At 39.2% G+C, this 16,462-nt stretch overlaps 1 protein-coding gene across 1 annotated transcript in view; it reads right to left on the minus strand.

Annotated features, from left to right (window-relative positions):
* NOX3 (NADPH oxidase 3) overlaps positions 1–16,462 on the minus strand; it is a 41,386-nt gene that overhangs the window by 14,220 nt on the left and 10,704 nt on the right. Inside the window, exons 5-10 of the mRNA XM_008637891.2 lie at positions 15,219–15,364; positions 11,972–12,153; positions 9,079–9,208; positions 5,890–5,982; positions 4,602–4,855; positions 1,005–1,158 (exon numbers count right to left, since the gene is read on the minus strand). Of these exons, the coding sequence (XP_008636113.1) occupies positions 1,005–1,158; positions 4,602–4,855; positions 5,890–5,982; positions 9,079–9,208; positions 11,972–12,153; positions 15,219–15,364 (959 nt within the window). The remainder of the gene's footprint in view (positions 1–1,004; positions 1,159–4,601; positions 4,856–5,889; positions 5,983–9,078; positions 9,209–11,971; positions 12,154–15,218; positions 15,365–16,462) is intronic.

The following is a 16,462-nucleotide window of genomic DNA, read 5'->3' on the forward strand; positions in this document are numbered from 1 at the left end:
ACTCTCTTTCATTTAAAAAGATCAGCCCCTTGGTCCTGCAATCAGCTCCATATGTATTGACCCTTTCAGAGATCTGTCCACTCCAATGCAATTTCAATGTTTGTCCTTAAATGCAAAATGTTGAACACTTCCTGATTCAGCTTTTACAGTGGAAAATGGGCTAAAAGAAGCTGTAATGTCCACAAGCTACCACTTGCCATGATGGATATGGAAGAGAACGTTTAATGCTGATTTTTTTCTATGTTACCTTCTTGCCCTCACCCCACTTCACCTACTGTCTCTTCTTCACCTAGCCTCCCCCAGTGCTGCCTCACATGCCATCAGCAGAAGGTATATAACAGGTTAGAAAATCAAGAGTATGTTAATTTAATGGGTGCCATCTTTGCCTTATAGACCCAAATATATTTTTTCAACAAAATAATTAAAGTGGTTTGATGGAGTAATATGCATCTTGATATATGCATCTCATCTGGAGCTTAAATGCCTTTTTTATTCCTTCTATGCTGGTCAATATCCTGACTTTGCAATGTGAGAAAAGCAGAAAATGGTTGCTGAATGCAGCATTCTGGACCAGGACACACTGCCAAAGGATCCTCATGAAACTTGCAGCTAGGCAAAGAGCAAGTGCTGCCCTTCACTTCTGATTGAGATGACATTGCAGGATTTATTTTTGGTAAGAAAGAGGGTAAGTTTCTCTTGTAGCTCTCTAATTATCTGTCTAGCTATGAAAGACATTTCACAGTTATCTCCAGTTGCTATTGAAAATCTGATTCTTCAACTTTTACTAAAAACACTGCAGCTAGGGCTACCTTCTTTCCTGGGGAATCACAGTGAATTCAGGAGACTTCACCCCACAACAGTTCCTAAGGCAACTGAAAAGGGAGTGGCTGCTTCTCAGAGTTAAAGCACTCAAGTGAGCCTCTAGCTCTGAATTGCCTCTCTCCCCTGGCTAAGTAGGCTCACTTGTGGAGCTTTTTATTGAAGCAATAAACTTTCCCACCTACCTTCTGCAGTGCCAGTACTGTGTTAGGGTTGCAGCATTTGTACCAAATGGATTTTAAAACAGAGGCAAATGGCGTGACTCCAGCAATGCACACACTGACTTGGTAACGGAAGATGTCTGTGGTTGCAGATCCATATGGTCCATCCACAGCCAGTCTACAGCAACAAGACATTTAGTCAAGAGTCAACAACGCACAAAGTGACAGAAAGGTTAACATTTGTTGGGCTGTGCATTTTCGAAACTGAATTGCTGTTAAAATAAAAGAGAGGAGACATGTCTAAGATGGCACATAAATTGTCTGTACAAATACATTTAATTTTCAGTGGTTGCCGTTTAATAGCAAAGCAACTGTCTTTTCTGAAGTGAGAGAACAAGAGCACCCGTGTGGGTTTGGGGCCTGGCCATCTATTTAAGCATGCAATTGCAATTTTCTGGCTTTCTGAAATGTGATTAGTCATATAATTGCATGTCCAAATTTAGCTGTGGAATTTGCATACTTAATTATGAATTACTGAAAAGCATCCTGTTTTAGAGCTTTATTTGTTATATTGTACATATCAAAATGAAGAGGAACAGATTATATTAATCATTTTTAAAAGTTCCGTATTTGAGTTAAAGTAATAAAAGGGAAGGCAAGAAAAAGGTCATCATATGCAAGGGTACTACTATTTTCTCAGCTCTTTCTGAAAAAGCAGTATTTCAGGAATACATTTTTGGCATAATACTGTACTTAGTATCTGATGTAAAGACAAAACATGTAAGGACAAATGCTTGTGTATGTTACTACCTCCTGTAATCAATGTTGCTGATGCCAAGAAATTACTTTTGGTCAAAATTAGAGATGAAAAGGTAACTGAATAATCAGATTCATTCCTTTAGCAACATGAAGTGTAAATGCACACAGTAGTTTGGAGTGCTCTTTCCAGCCTGTCTTTATACAACATACATGCTCTGGAAGATGGTTTCACTAACACCCAGTCCTTAGAAAGAAAAAAAGTTTTTTCTTCCTTTTAGATTTTCTGTTGTTTTTTGTTCTTTATTGCATGAACCATCCTTAAAATTTAATCTCAAATACTATAAACAAATAGGCACACATAATTAAAATGAAGTGTTTTAATAGGAAGAGAAAGGGGGATCCCCAAGCGATGCTACACACAAATATAGGGACGCAATATATCTCAAACCTTATTGTTAGTTTTTTAAAAGCCCCAGCAAACATTTTCCCTTTTATTTCAATATTCAGAATACTCTGCAAGTGCGGTAGCAAACAAAACAGCTACTCTGGCATAACTTCTGGAAATCTGACCTTAGACATAAAGAATTTTTTTTTTTTTTTTAATGTGTGCAATTATTTAGATTATTGCCCAGCCCAGTATTTTTTGAGCACTCAAAACTTCCTGTAAAATATGGTTAATTTGTGGTATATATGTATAGTGCCTAAGAGCAGATTTCAGATAAACTTTCTATGTAGTTCAATGTGAGGCTGGAAGCAATTCTCGTTGTCAGTAGATTGAGAAAAAATTGATCTGGAAGAAATTTCAAGGATTCTCTAGTCTGTTGCTGTGCTATAAGACAGGTTCAATTATTTCTGAATCATTCCTTGGAGAGATTTGTCTTGTCAGTCTGCTCCTAAATCCTCAGGTGACAGAGATCCCATCACTGGTTTGAATGCCTTCTTCAGCCATAGCTATACAGCTTAGCCAAATACAAAGCCTCAGACAAACAGCGAGGAGAAAGAGGAGGAGGAGAAACTGAGCTATGCAACTCATTTATTTGATCTAGACAGAGTGGAGGAAGGTAAAGACAGTAAACAAAGTGACAAAAAATATTACATTTGCATTTGCCAAAGAGAAGTAGAAAATAGGGCTATGGACTTTCTAGCTGTAGTTTGGATTGTCCATATTCATCGTATCCATGTCCACAATTTCATTAGAAAAGAACTTATGCTTATGGGGAAGGCAGGAGAAATATTTAGTTTTGAAAAAGTATCATTAACAGATTCTATGATTATTTTTTGAGTTTAAACATTTGCTGATCACCATGATGATTGTGTAGTACTCCTGACTGTAAGAGAAGTTAGATTTTGGGGCAATGTATTAAAACAGCAATTAAGTCAGCCAAAATCCTTAAGTGACATAATATGGAACTTGATTATCTTCACAGAAATAGTGTATTCTATGGTTTTAGCTCCCAAACTGGTCAGAAATCACAACTGCCTTTGCTACCTATAGATATGCATGAACATTTTATTGTAATCTTCTTTTATTAATTAAAAAACACATTTTGTTCTTAACCCTACCTTATTACTTGGTTGCTACATCTGCTCAGTTTCTGCTAAATGTTATTTTTTAATATAGTCACCAATTTGGTGTATATCTTTAGATATTGAAACTGTGAAAAAGATCTGGTTTTTGCTTTATTGCTAGTTTAACTATTGAAATATTGGTTTTAGTACATAGCAAGAAAGCAAATGAATGATGTCATTAGGCACCCCAACAAGATTAAAAAGAAGAGTGTTTATATATGAAAGTATTGTTAATTTCAGCCCTGCATTATGGCAAGCAACATTTGATAACGTTTTTCTCTTTCTCATTTTTTACACTTGCTGTCAATCACTTTGAACAATTTTTGCTCCAGTTCTGCTGAAATGCCATACATCTCATTCCAGTTGCCTTTAACAAAGGCTCTGATTTCATTTCTAATTCTTATTAACTGATACAATGCAAGGACTGGACCAGACTTTCTTCTCTGCACCCACCCTCTAGCAAACCTCTGCAGCTCACGGGGTCTATAAACTTTCCAGGGGGAAATCAGTCCCTCTGGTCCCAGGCCCTACACACTCCACCAGAATTTAAATGATCCTGTGCTGGGCTCTTCGTTGCTGAAAATCTCCCCTATTCCTGCAAGCAATGCAGGAGCAGAGCTACATGGTTTGAATCCATTATGTATAGAGCCATGTCCTTAGCTGGAGTAAGTTGGGATGGCTCAGAGGATGCCTGCTAACTTGGAGCAAGAGACCATCAACTTTTTGCTTGTGTTAAGATGATGCAGATACAGGATTTGAACACAAATAATGTTTATAAAGTGGAGCAGAGTTCGGCAAATGGAGACAGCATTGAAGGAGACTGTCAGAAAGAAGTAAGTTTTAGGCAGAAGTTTCAGGGACCACAGATTATCTAAGTAACTGAAAGGGGAAAGCTGGAATTTTGGATGGTAAGTGATGGGCACCATCAGAGCATGAGTGTAAGCATAGAGGCACAAATCTAGCAGATATTTTCCAGCGTCATTTATTAAACAATCATAATTCAAAATAGAGATCTTTAGGTGTACATATAGGTATTAGAGATCTAGATGGTAGTCCATTGACATGGACTTTAAATCTTGGATTAGTCATCACATCCTCTTGGTAGCTGCTGGCCCCAGTTCATGGCTATTTGTTTGTGGTGTTTTTTAGCATAATGCTGTATTTATGAATCCTGAACTATAATCTAATTATGTATCATAAAAAACACATGCAAAATTAATTAAAGTTAAAATATTAACATTTATTTTAAAATGTAGAAGTAACATTTTAAAATATATAGTCTCTTGTTCAAACCTTGGTAACATCCACAATTCCTTGAAAGCTTTTTCCTCTGCTCCAAAGGCCTTGAAAAGGGCTGCAGTCCAATCCCCAACAACTCGTATGTGGACACTGAAGTATTCCTCCTCGGGAGCTGAGGTGAGGGTGAAAGGGTGCCACTCCAGCTGTGAGACAGATGGACACTGTAGAAAGATATACTGACCAGCTCCCATTTTAAAGCCATGTTTCTTCATGTGAAGCTCAAGGACTCCAGAGGAATGTGTCACCACCTGAACAATGACAAAGGGACAAATTTTATTTTCATTCAGAAGGGTAAATGTTTGTTTTCATTAGGTCACAGATACCCTAACCTGCATGTTGCAGTGTTGTTGCCCAATAGCTTGAGAGTATGTGCAGTATGTATTGTGGGACAGCTTGACTTCTGAGTGCAAGAGGCAGAGGAAAGGCTGTAACAATTCAACAATTTGTCAATTTTCTTGGTGTAACCTGTGCAAAAGTATTTCTTAATTGATTAGAATAATTCATTAATTCCTAGTTTTACTCTCATGTAACACTGCTAAGTCTGTGGGATTATGAAGAAAAAAGCACAGTGAGCTCAATCCTAACGCACTTTTATAAAGAGGTAATCTCAGTTAAGCAGCAGTTTTGTACGTCACACATAGTATACTGGCATTCTCAGATCACAGCCACTCTGTGAAATCAGCAGCAAGAATTATTCAACATCCTGTTCCCCTCACACAAGATACACCTGTTTCTGATCGCTGGCTTGATACATGTGGACTCAGCTGCTTCAATAGCGACATCCTCAATCTATTCTGATGTGACTTAAATAGTCCCTTGACACACAGCTGGGAGAAGTTGTTACAGTGGTATTAGCGAAGCTTCAACTATATATGCTAACTTATAATGTAACTCCTTCATCTCCTGGAAGCCTCCAGATTTTAAAGTAAAAACCGTGTTCTGCTACTGAAGTCAAGGTAGTCTCTGGCATTAACTGCAGTGGAACACGGTTTTAGTTCATTAAAAAGAGAGACCACAAGCAGGTGTTTGTGTCATGGTGGTGTAAAGTCTGGTACTTCATTAATCAAGTTTGGTCCCATATGGAATATTCTTATGGATTTGCTATTGGAATAAATGCAAAATCTAAAATTAATACTTGGCTGAAAGCATGCTTATGATTGAAAAGTTGCTGAAGCTAGGGGTGAAAAATGAGGTCCTAACATAGAGAAGTTACCTATAAATGATAAAAAAGTTATTGACATAATGGGTTTTATAATGTAGATGTGCAAGCTACGTTCCATACCTTAGTAATGATGACTTCCTGTTGAAATCTCCAAAACCTAACAGTTCTTTCACAGATGTACAATACCATAGGACTTAAAACCCACTTCCAAGCCTGTAGAAAATTGCATAATTAAAAGCAGCATTTATTTGAATGTCTATAAAAATACTTTGCTTTTCTGGTTTAAATCAGCAGGTAAAATGATTCGATTTTCTGTGATTTTTGGTTCATCTTTCTCAAGAGAGTATTTGTGTTGCTGCTGTAGCAGTTCTGGCTTTCTTGTGGAATAGACATATGGGACTCCCTCACAAACACACTCCAATAGCAGTGCTAATATCTATCTGTACTCTGGCCAAGAGGAGTCCTTTACAATCTTTTCCTATTGAAAGGCAAATGATTAATGTATTTAGGTGTTGTTACATATAGATGTCATTGGACCTGAAGCTGTATAGATGTGTACAGTTATACAGTATTACCCATAGCCTTACAACCTTTTTTTCCTCCAAAGTCTAAAGTATTTTGGAGTGGTCATGAGAAAACATTAAGCCCCAAATATTCAATTAGAGAAATGGGATTCATTTCCACTTAATCCATTAGTCAACTCTTTATCAATAAATGCTTTTTTTTGATCTGGGATACTAAGTTGGTCATACTTTAAGTACTGCAGTTGATTGCTGTGCTTGTACTTGCTAATTGTATGTACTGATCCCTGTAACAATCAGAGGTACTTGGATATTCAAGTATATGAGCTGATCATCTCACTGAGTTGCACTGATAGCTAAGATAATTAAATGTAATTGAATCTTCATGATTTAAAAAGAATCCTTCCTTTTTTTTTTTCCTGGAAGAGATACTGTTTTATTTCCACTTTTGTTAATGACACAGCTCATTCTAGCAAACTGAATATGCCACGATCATGTGGCTTTTAAAATCGTCAAAGAGTAACTTTACTTGCTGAAACATTGACTTTGCTCCACAAGCTGGGTAACAGGGGTTATAAAGTGTCTTTTATGAGAAGCAAGCCATAAAATTATGTGGCTTCCTTAGAAAGTGCTAAGAGGGTGGAGTGGCAATTTCCCAAGGTTAAGTCTTGAAAATTAAATTAAAAAAAAAAAAGAAGCATGATTTAATAATGGGAAGAAACCAGCATAAGCCAGAAGATTCTCAGCTAAAGCAGAAACTCAACACATCCGTTGTCCCTAAATACTACAGGTGTCTCTGCACAGTGGGTAATCTCATGTCTTGAATACATTTGCATATATCAAGCCACAGTAATGATGAGATCTGTTTTTCCTCCCTTCCATTTGTGCTACCTGTAAACAAAAGCATGTGACAGGAATGATAAGGTTGCAGGCTACCCTGTGCGAGAGCTCAGCTGGAATTTTAAATGTGCCATCACTCCAGTGCAACGGAGCATTCAATCCAAAATATCTCTTGGCTGGGTTGGGACAACGGGGCATCCACCAGGAGAGATGGGCTCCTAAGCAACTCCTGGCTGGCTAATCAGGGCATCAGTATTCTTGCCCAAGTAGAATTTCCTCCTGTAATGAGAATGAACTGAGGTGGGGCGGTGGTGGCTCAGGCGAGGCTGTGAGGATAAAAGTCCGGGTGCCCCGGGTGCAAGAGGAGTGCTCCATCGTCCTCAGCGGGAGCCAGACTGGGCTGCTTCCTACCTGCTGAAATATGGAGCAGGGGAGCAGGTGTGACGTGACTGAGAGAGGGCCTCTGTCGTGGTAGCCTGCCCCAGGAGCCGTGGCCAGCGTGGTGTGCCCTCTGGTGTCACTTCACTCTGTCCCAGCAGCGGTGTCCCTTCCCTGCTCAGTCCCACCCGCGCCAGCCCCTGCCGCTGCTGCACAAACCTCGCCGGGGCCTTTTAGCCTCTGAGTGAGTCTGTGCTATTTATCTGCGCTGTCTAGCAGGTATCACACCATAGCACGTTACACATCCAGCAAGGCACTGTTCATATCGATGATCTATATGCCATGTGGTATTATCACAATCCATTTAAAGTAATGTGACTGTGCAAGTATGGCCCTGGGTAGGCAGGAAAGTGTGACAAAATAGGTTTAACACAGAGAAGTGGAAGTTCTTTCCAGTTAGTTTTATGATAATGAATGTCAAGACATGCTGTTGGAAGCAAGCTTGTGTCTGTATTCATGGTGTGTAGCCATGTATTGATTTTTATGGTGACATTGTAGCTGAAATTTTTAGAGAGGCATTCATTTTCTCATTAATATGCTGGTTGGATAGTGGCTAACAATAGTTTAGTTTAAGAAAAATCTATGTCAGCCATTAAAAGAGCTACCAGACACTGAATGCTAATTTTTCTCCTTTACTTTAGGATTTCCTTTGGTATGTTTTTCTCTTTTTGGAAGAAACAACAGACACTTGCATATGAGCAACCTAAATCTTGAGCTGAAAATGTTAAATGATTTTGTTTGTATGCAAGACATCTGACATACTGTACAAGTCTGCTACTTAATTACCCCCTGTGGATTTGCAATCTTGTTCTAGCAAAATCACCCTTCCATGGGACGTTTTTCCTGCCTTGTGCCTTTCCCTTTCATAATTCATTGTTTCAAATTCTCTCCTTTTTACATAACTTAAGACATCAAGGCTGGACAGCATGAAGTGTGTGCCCCAAAGCAAGGACATGATTTTCTCTCCACCTTATTCTCCCTTGGTATTTAAACTACCATACTAAAGTACTATTAGTTAAAATAATAATATTAATTTGCATCCCTAGCTTTACAGTTCTATTGTATTTTCTGTATCTCTAACCTCATAAGGTTTTCACTTGGATGCTGTCTTTGTGCAATGAGCACATAAAGGATATTGGTGATACTGAATTATTCAAAATAAATGCATACAATAGATCCGATAGAGCACAATTTTGATACTCATACCCTTCAAAGAGAGCGTTAGTCTTCACTAACTAAAGGATCTTCCAGAAATAAAAATTGCTGTTAATGACATCAAAATTGTACACAATACTCTTCACCTGCATGTGTCTATCCTGATTACAGAGGAGGTTGAGATCACTATTTTAATGCACAGGGAGAGGTCATGGAAGAGGAATGGGAAACTACTCTCTAAATATGAGACTAAGTGCCAGTCACTAGCATACGCTCCAGCCCCTTGCTCCCTAAGACATTTGGCCTCCCAAGAAAGGACAGTAAGTTAAAAACACAAGACAAACATCACTCTTACCACAGGTTTGTTGCCAGAAAACTGTGGCAGAGGGCACTGAGTGGCATTCTCCCATTCCCAGTAGTGATCTTTGCAGTAAGTGACATTGTGAAGCAGCAGACTCTGAGGCGTCTGACCTCGGACAAGCTGACTTAAAACAAAAATGTTCATCAGTGATATGCTTCTTTCCAAGGTTTCTGTGTCTCTCTACCTTTTGCACTAATAATCAAATGCCACTTCTGAGATAAATGAAAGTTTGAGAACTGGCCACTTCAAACCTGTTCTGATCTCCTGTTCAAATTACCCTTCCTTTAGTTTTGCAGTGATTTTTTGACCAAAGGCAAGAAGTGTGCTATAATATTGATATCCATCAGTGCAGCTGAAGTGCAGAGAGCCCTTGCATAGAAAATGTACATTTTACTTTATGTGGCAAAATTTGATTTCCAAGTTCTTTGGAGTAGGCTCTTTTACCTCCTCTGTATTTGAGCATCTGGTAGTGTTTAGTAAAGTGATAAAATTTAATAGTGACAGACCTTCTCTTTCCTTTACTGCTTTCTAAATGCATTTTTTAAAACTACAAATAAAGTTGGAAGAGTGTAATTAGATGTACACTCTCTAAACATACTAAATTCTAGCTTCCTTACTTCTGAGAATGTTAATGATGTGATTTTTTCAAAATATATCAATCCTAACTGTTCAGTTTAAATGGGTTTCACCTGGTGTTGATTGTGGGCAGAGAAGGAAGATTTTTATGGGGACAGCCTGTTTGTTTCATATTGTTTCTCTGAATTTTCGCTTGCATACTTAGTTTGGCTCTGCCACCTGTTCAGACAGAAAGAAAAGGAGTTAGGTTGAGTGAGGTCTGTTCAGCCACCTGGGAAGGAGAAAGAAGTGGGAGGTGGATGAAACTTTGGGGTTTGACTCTTTTTCATTACCAGGGTAGTGGTAGGGATGTTCTGGGGCAGAAGGAAGCTCTGTTGCAGTGCACTCCCAGCCTGGAGCGAGCAGAGTGCTCATTGAATGGTATTGATAGGGCTCTTCAGCCAGTGTCCCATTTTTGGGGAAGTCTCTGCCTGAGTAGTGCTGGTCAGCTGGCTAGACAGAGGGAGCTTATAAAGCTGGAGGTTTTAAAGGGTTCATTATAGTAGTTTGAAGTTAGATTCTAAAAGTTTTGCCAGAGAGGGAGGGGAGAGGGCCAGGATATGGTTTACAGCATTTGCTTGCAGCTCTGCCTCTGTAAAATGGGACTAATTGTAAAATGGGCCAACTTCAGGAACACTGAAAGCCAAACTGGATGTGGCAACTCTCAAACCACAAGGAAAGAGGTGAGAAAAGTAACACACCACAAAACATTGTACTGGCCTGTTCCCTGCCTCATGATGATGCCATCCATGTACCTCCAGAGAGCAGGCACATGCACATGCTTCTGTGGGCTAGGAAGTTCCACTCTGTCAAAGAGTCGTGGTCTGTACATACTTCAGTGGTGGGCAATAGCATCTGAGTATTTTATTAAATAGACATAAAAAGCATATTATGATAATAAGGACAGGCTGATAGGGTTTTTAGCAACCTGGTGTAGTGGGAGGTGTCCCTTCCCATGGCAGGGGGGTTGGAACTAGATGATCATTATGTCCCTTCCAACACAAACAATTCTGTGATTTTGTGAACACCAAATGTCTGTCCTTGGATCTGCAAAGCTTAACTACAGCTCGCGGCCATGTGCACACAAGCTAGGCAGCAGGAAAAGATCTATGGAGCAAAGCAATCTTTGTTGAGGGCCCCTCACTGGACATGGTTGAGGGCTACCTAGGGTTCAGGACTAAGTCTGGCTTGGTCCTGTGAATGGATCACTAGTTAGCTCTTGGCACACAGCAATGTGTTCCTGTGAGTGTATTTCCACCCCAAACACTGGGTTTTGCAGCCCAGGTATTGTACCATGATATGAGCCAAACCTAGGCGGTGAGGAAGACCATGAGATTTACCTCAAAACTGCACTCACTGAATTAGAATGTGAATGTAGACTCACATGAATGCTATCACACAGAAATGAGAAAAGGAAATGGAGGATAGCACACAAGTGAGAAGCAGATTTTGCCAGTGGAGCTGGAAACAGAAGATAGAAATGTTTTCAGCTTTAAGCACCTTCCTGCTCTCACTTTGCATTGACAGAGGATTGATCAGTCCCTGAGCTTCTCAGGAAAGGTCCTATGAATCTGCTGTCCCTCACTGTAAGAAATAGAATCCTCTTCTAAGAGGACAGAACTTTCTTTTGTGCTGAGGAACAGGGAGACAATTAGCAACCAGGTAGTCATCCGTGTCCATAAAAGCCATCTGACTGGGCTAGTCACAAGCCTGAGTTGTTTGTTACTGTAGTCATTTAAACCTGGTTTGTAGTATAGTACCTAGCGCTACTACACAGTATGTCTGTATGGTGAGGAAATTTGGGGTTCTGGTCCTTGCAGAGAAAGGTCAAAATCACTTTACCTTTATGGATGCAGAGGAGAATGGCCACGGACACCTACCATAGGGTAAGCGACGTGCTGAAAGCTTCTCGATCTTCTACAAGGTCTCTTGCAAAATGCCTTACAAGAGCTATGAGCATAAGGTCTATCCCTTACCAGTTTGAATCTACAAAGATTTGATTCCTGATCTATAATGTCCCCAGTTCCCAAGCACGAAAGTTCATTCACTGGTAAGGTGGAGGTTATAAAATGGTAGAAGAGTGGCTGAATAAACTAAAGGACACTTTCAGTCCTCAGAAAAGTGATGTGTTTTAACTTCAGAGTGTTCTCATTTTGTAATCTCACCAAAGATCCCAGAAGTTTATTAGTAGAAAGGCACAGGATTGTAGATTTAGATGGTGTTTCATCTCAACTGTGTACATATACCCCATGTAGTTCATGCAGACACTTACCCCATACCATGGATTATTAAACCAGTGAAGAAAACCACAAAGAGGTGATGGGTGTACCAGAACACCTCATAGCATGACCTTCTGATGAGCTCAGTGGATGAAGTCATGATCAGAATTAAAGCCACAGTTATCACAACTCCAGTTATTCCAGCTATGGTAGTTAGTACTTCTCCTGTTGTGTTCTAGAATAAGAAGAATACATTATTAGTATTAGTACTAGTAGTTATTGTTGTTATAATTGTTACTTTTATTACTATTTCTGTTTTTTTTTTTATTATTGTTTCTGTTGCTGCTATTACATGTGAAGCCAAAATCTTCAGCATAGGAACAAAACCAGAACAGGACATAGAAGCAAGGCAAGCCTTCATTTTAACATAGAACAGCATGGAAAGACATCCCTCTGCTCCATTTCTACTCAGGCTTATTCCAAACAGATATGTAAATATTTGCTGCCGCTTAGTTGTTTCAGGAATTGAAAGGAGGAAATTAGACAGTCTCATTCATACTTTTATCAATTTTGCTTACATAAAAGTGTGTCACAAATAAAGAAAAATCATTAGAGAAATAAGATTAAACCTAGAAGTGTAATAAAGAAAACAGTACTAGAAACCAGCTTATTTATGTGAGGGTGATAAAGTCAGGTGCTAAGACACCTGCAGCCATAAAGGTGTGGAACTCTTTTGTGCTTGCTTTACTTCAAAGTTTGTGGGGCTGTAGCAGCCCTGAAATGGTGTACAAAGGTGGCATACTCTCATTTACCTAAAAAACGTATCTTGTTTGCCTGTTCCTTACATTTATCTGCAGATGCACTGCATAATACTTGGGTTTATTTTTTAAAAGACATATTTATATTTACATTTTTGTTCTTGTCAGTGATTAAACATTAATATGCGGGCTAGAAAATGTTCTTTCTTGTTCATGACTCACAGATGTCAGCACAGGTCTGGTATATCTGTCTAAACCCACCGAAATAAACTGAAGTGAGAGTGAAGACATATTTTGAACACAACAGTCAGATGCTGATTGCAGTTATAAGGTGCAAATCATGAAGAACAGTAAAAATCTCACATGCAAGATGAGAATCAAGCTAAATATGCCATCAGAGTGTAAATGAAGTCCCCATTTGGCCTACAAAGCATGTATATCTGTTTTCCCTGTGCTGATGCACAGGAATGAAGGAGCTCAGCACATCCTCTGGATCCTGATTTGGTTCTACAGCTTAATACACTAGGAGGAAAAAAACAACCCTCTATTGTACTTGTAAAGTGCACTCATTTGATTTGGAAATCCTAGAGGTGATAAAATTCCACAATGCCATTTTTACAGTCACTTTTTACAGTAAAATAATTCCTTCAAATGTTCACACTTGACAGCACACAGTACATTTTCAAATTGGTACCTGTGAAGAGTGTGTTCAGATCCTATTACATATTAACAGGATTGATCTAGGAGATATTTTGAACATTTCCACTACAGTGGCTAGTTTGAATGCTGAGATGAAAAAAGGCAAAATGTCAAAGACACTTAGTACACTGCTTCAATGGCAGTAGGATGAAACTGCAAAGAAAGCCTGAATTGTTGATCTCAGAACTTTCTTCTCTGAAGTTAGAAGCAATCTTTTGTTTGCTTCCCTTCATAATTTATTAATTCTGAGTTTAGCTACTGAGACACAAGTGAGTGATAAAAGAAATATAAATATTAGAGGTTAGAGTAAAATCTAGTCTGTAAATTGAAAGGTAATTGTGGAGTGTATTGCTGTGAGAAATCTGAGAAAGAATCTCAAAATATTCCAGCCTTCCTCCTCAAGGGTATTTAGGATCTTAACGCTAATTAGAGGCCTACCTCACAATTATATCACTATGGGAATGCTTAGTGGAGACAAAAATGCTTACTGAAAGATGGTAAGTTCCTCTCCAGAGCTGTGAGCTTTGTTCTGCTCCTGGGGAGCACCTCACGGGCATGCAGTGAAAGTGGTCACTGGGTGTACTGAAAGACTTGGCAGCTGAGCCTTTGGCTTGCTGTCCTGTTCTGATAAACCTGACTGATATGTTGACACTAACATGAAGATTTTTGCACTCACACCACTGACTACATCAATTTGTTTGATTTTCTTCAAAAGTGAACTTGTTTACTTGTTTGTTTTGAAAGATGCAAACCCCATGCTATCTAAACTGGAAAGGAACTAAGAAAAAGCAGGACAAGCCTTGCAGCCTAAAAGCACTGTTGAATCCTATCAGTGGTTGTCCAGCCATCTTCTCACTTGATTTCTTGTTTCAGTGGAGCACATCACTGTTTGAAAGAGCACCACTCCATGGTGTTCAAGGAGTCCTTATTTCATGCTGACTATGTGGGAATTTTCGAAAGAGTAGAACAGTATGCATGGGAGTCTCATCAAGGCCATTTCAACCCTGGAATATGTAACTATGCAACAGGATACACAAGGAAACATAACATAAATGTGATGTGTGCTATAATGGGATAAGGAAAAAAAAGCTGATTAACTTTTGCATGGCTTACATGCATTCTCTGCATGCTCAGCTTTTCTTTATGTTATGAATATTATAAGGAAGACCTTACAGTTCTGTTGTGGGTTATCCAAGACAGTGACAGGAGTCACTTTTTTCCCCAAAACAAGCAGGACTATTTATTTGCAGGGTTGAGGATTCTGTAGGTCTGCTAGGCTCTGAAAAGCACACAGCAGCTGTAGCTTCCCCCTGTCCTGCTTCCCATATGCAGCAACCCTGTGGGTGGTTTCGAAGGTGCTCTTCCCTGGGCAGCCACACTTGACACGTAATGAGGCAGGATCAGCCCTCAGATTGGGAAGGTGCTGCACCACCATGGGGAGACACAAATAGCAAATGTGAAAGAAGTATTGTGAAGCACTATTGCTGTTTGGTTATTTTCCTTTCTGAAAAGAAGTTGTGTTTGTTCCTTGTATTTATAGTTTAGTTTTGGGAGTTTTTAAAATTCTTTGCAGGTTTATTTAATTGCCTACTATTCACAACACTCCTTATCCTCCCCCCACCAGCTGTCTCCTGACAAACTAATTAAAATACTATAGACATTTCTTTGAGCTTAGTAACCTGAAAATTGCAGCTCTGAGTAAGTGTTTTCAGCTGAAATTGAGGTTGACCTTTGGCAGCACCTTCTTGCTCTGGTTAAAAGGCTTTGAAATACAGTTTTTCCGACAATAGAATCCATAGAGGAAAACTTTTTAGATGAGGAAACCTAAAAAGTGACAGCTTACTGTTTCATAGGTCCTGATTGGGTTCAAGTAGCTTTCATTTGGGCTCTTGCCAAGACCAGAAAGTTTATTCCGTAACTCCCCAGCTTCTTTCGACTGGCTGGAATGATACCGCTCAATGTTGATCAAGTGGGCAATAATATGGATGGCTGTGGGAGAGAAAGAGTGGTGCGAAATTACAGGCACACTTGTATGTGCCCACAGTGCCAGAAGGAACTTCATTATGCACACTGAGAACTATTTGAAAAGCTCAGACTAAATTGAGAGTTTTGCATGGATTAAGCTGACAATAAAAAGAGAATTTTATCAACTGCGTGTCTAATATGAAGTGACTGCTTCACAGTGGAGAGGATAGGAACGGCTCCAGGGTCACCTCCCAGGTTTACAGTCAAGTGCCCTGCAGTCTCCAGTGTCATCAAAGGAGCACCTCTCAAGAGTTGACATAAAAGTGTATGTCTCTGATTTTAAATTGTTTAAAATTATGTAAACTGATAAAAATTCCTATTTTTAATTAATATCCTAGAATGTGCAATGGCTTACCCTTCCTACACAGGACACTGAGTTGACTGGTTTAGGCATGGACCAGTTTGCAACTTGCACTAGAGTTGCTTTCAAAATCTGTCCCCTATTAACAAGTAGCTGTAGCATTACTTTATGCAGGTGGAGTCTGGGGAAGCCACTGGAGCTATAATTTAAAGGGAGAAGAGCAAATCACAGTGTTGGATCTGGTTTGTCCTGAGTATCATATGTCACCTCTACTTCTGGCCTGCTTCCAAAAGGTTTATGAAATGGTCAGTTTAGAAAAATGCCTTAGACTGAAGTAAGAATTCCCCTGTAATTATTTTCTTGGGTGGAAAGAGTATAATTTCAAGAGTGGAAAAGGAAGGACTTTGTTTTATTACTGGCTAACAAAGATAAAGTTGTAATCAAGCTAGGTGCAGAGTTTCATTTTTCAATATGAGAGATTCTCAAATCCATTACATGAAATTTGTAATTAATGCAAGATATTAAATGCCAAAGGATGAAAAAATGACAGTGAAAGATAATTATATGTTTACAGCAGAGCTATTTCTAGTTTTTATAATTAGCTTCCTGTTATCATCTCTCCTTCAGTGGTTATCTGTTTCTGTCCCTGACCATGTAAAAAACCTTTCTAAAAGGCAGTATTTGTAGTCAACCAAATATGATCTTCCCTGAACAATATTTTCAAAAAGATCCTCTCCTCTCCTCTCCTCTCCTCTCCTCTC

The sequence above is a fragment of the Corvus brachyrhynchos genome, unplaced genomic scaffold (genome assembly GCF_000691975.1).
Source record: "Corvus brachyrhynchos isolate BGI_N302 unplaced genomic scaffold, ASM69197v1 scaffold14, whole genome shotgun sequence".
NCBI classification, from domain to species: domain Eukaryota; kingdom Metazoa; phylum Chordata; class Aves; order Passeriformes; family Corvidae; genus Corvus; species Corvus brachyrhynchos.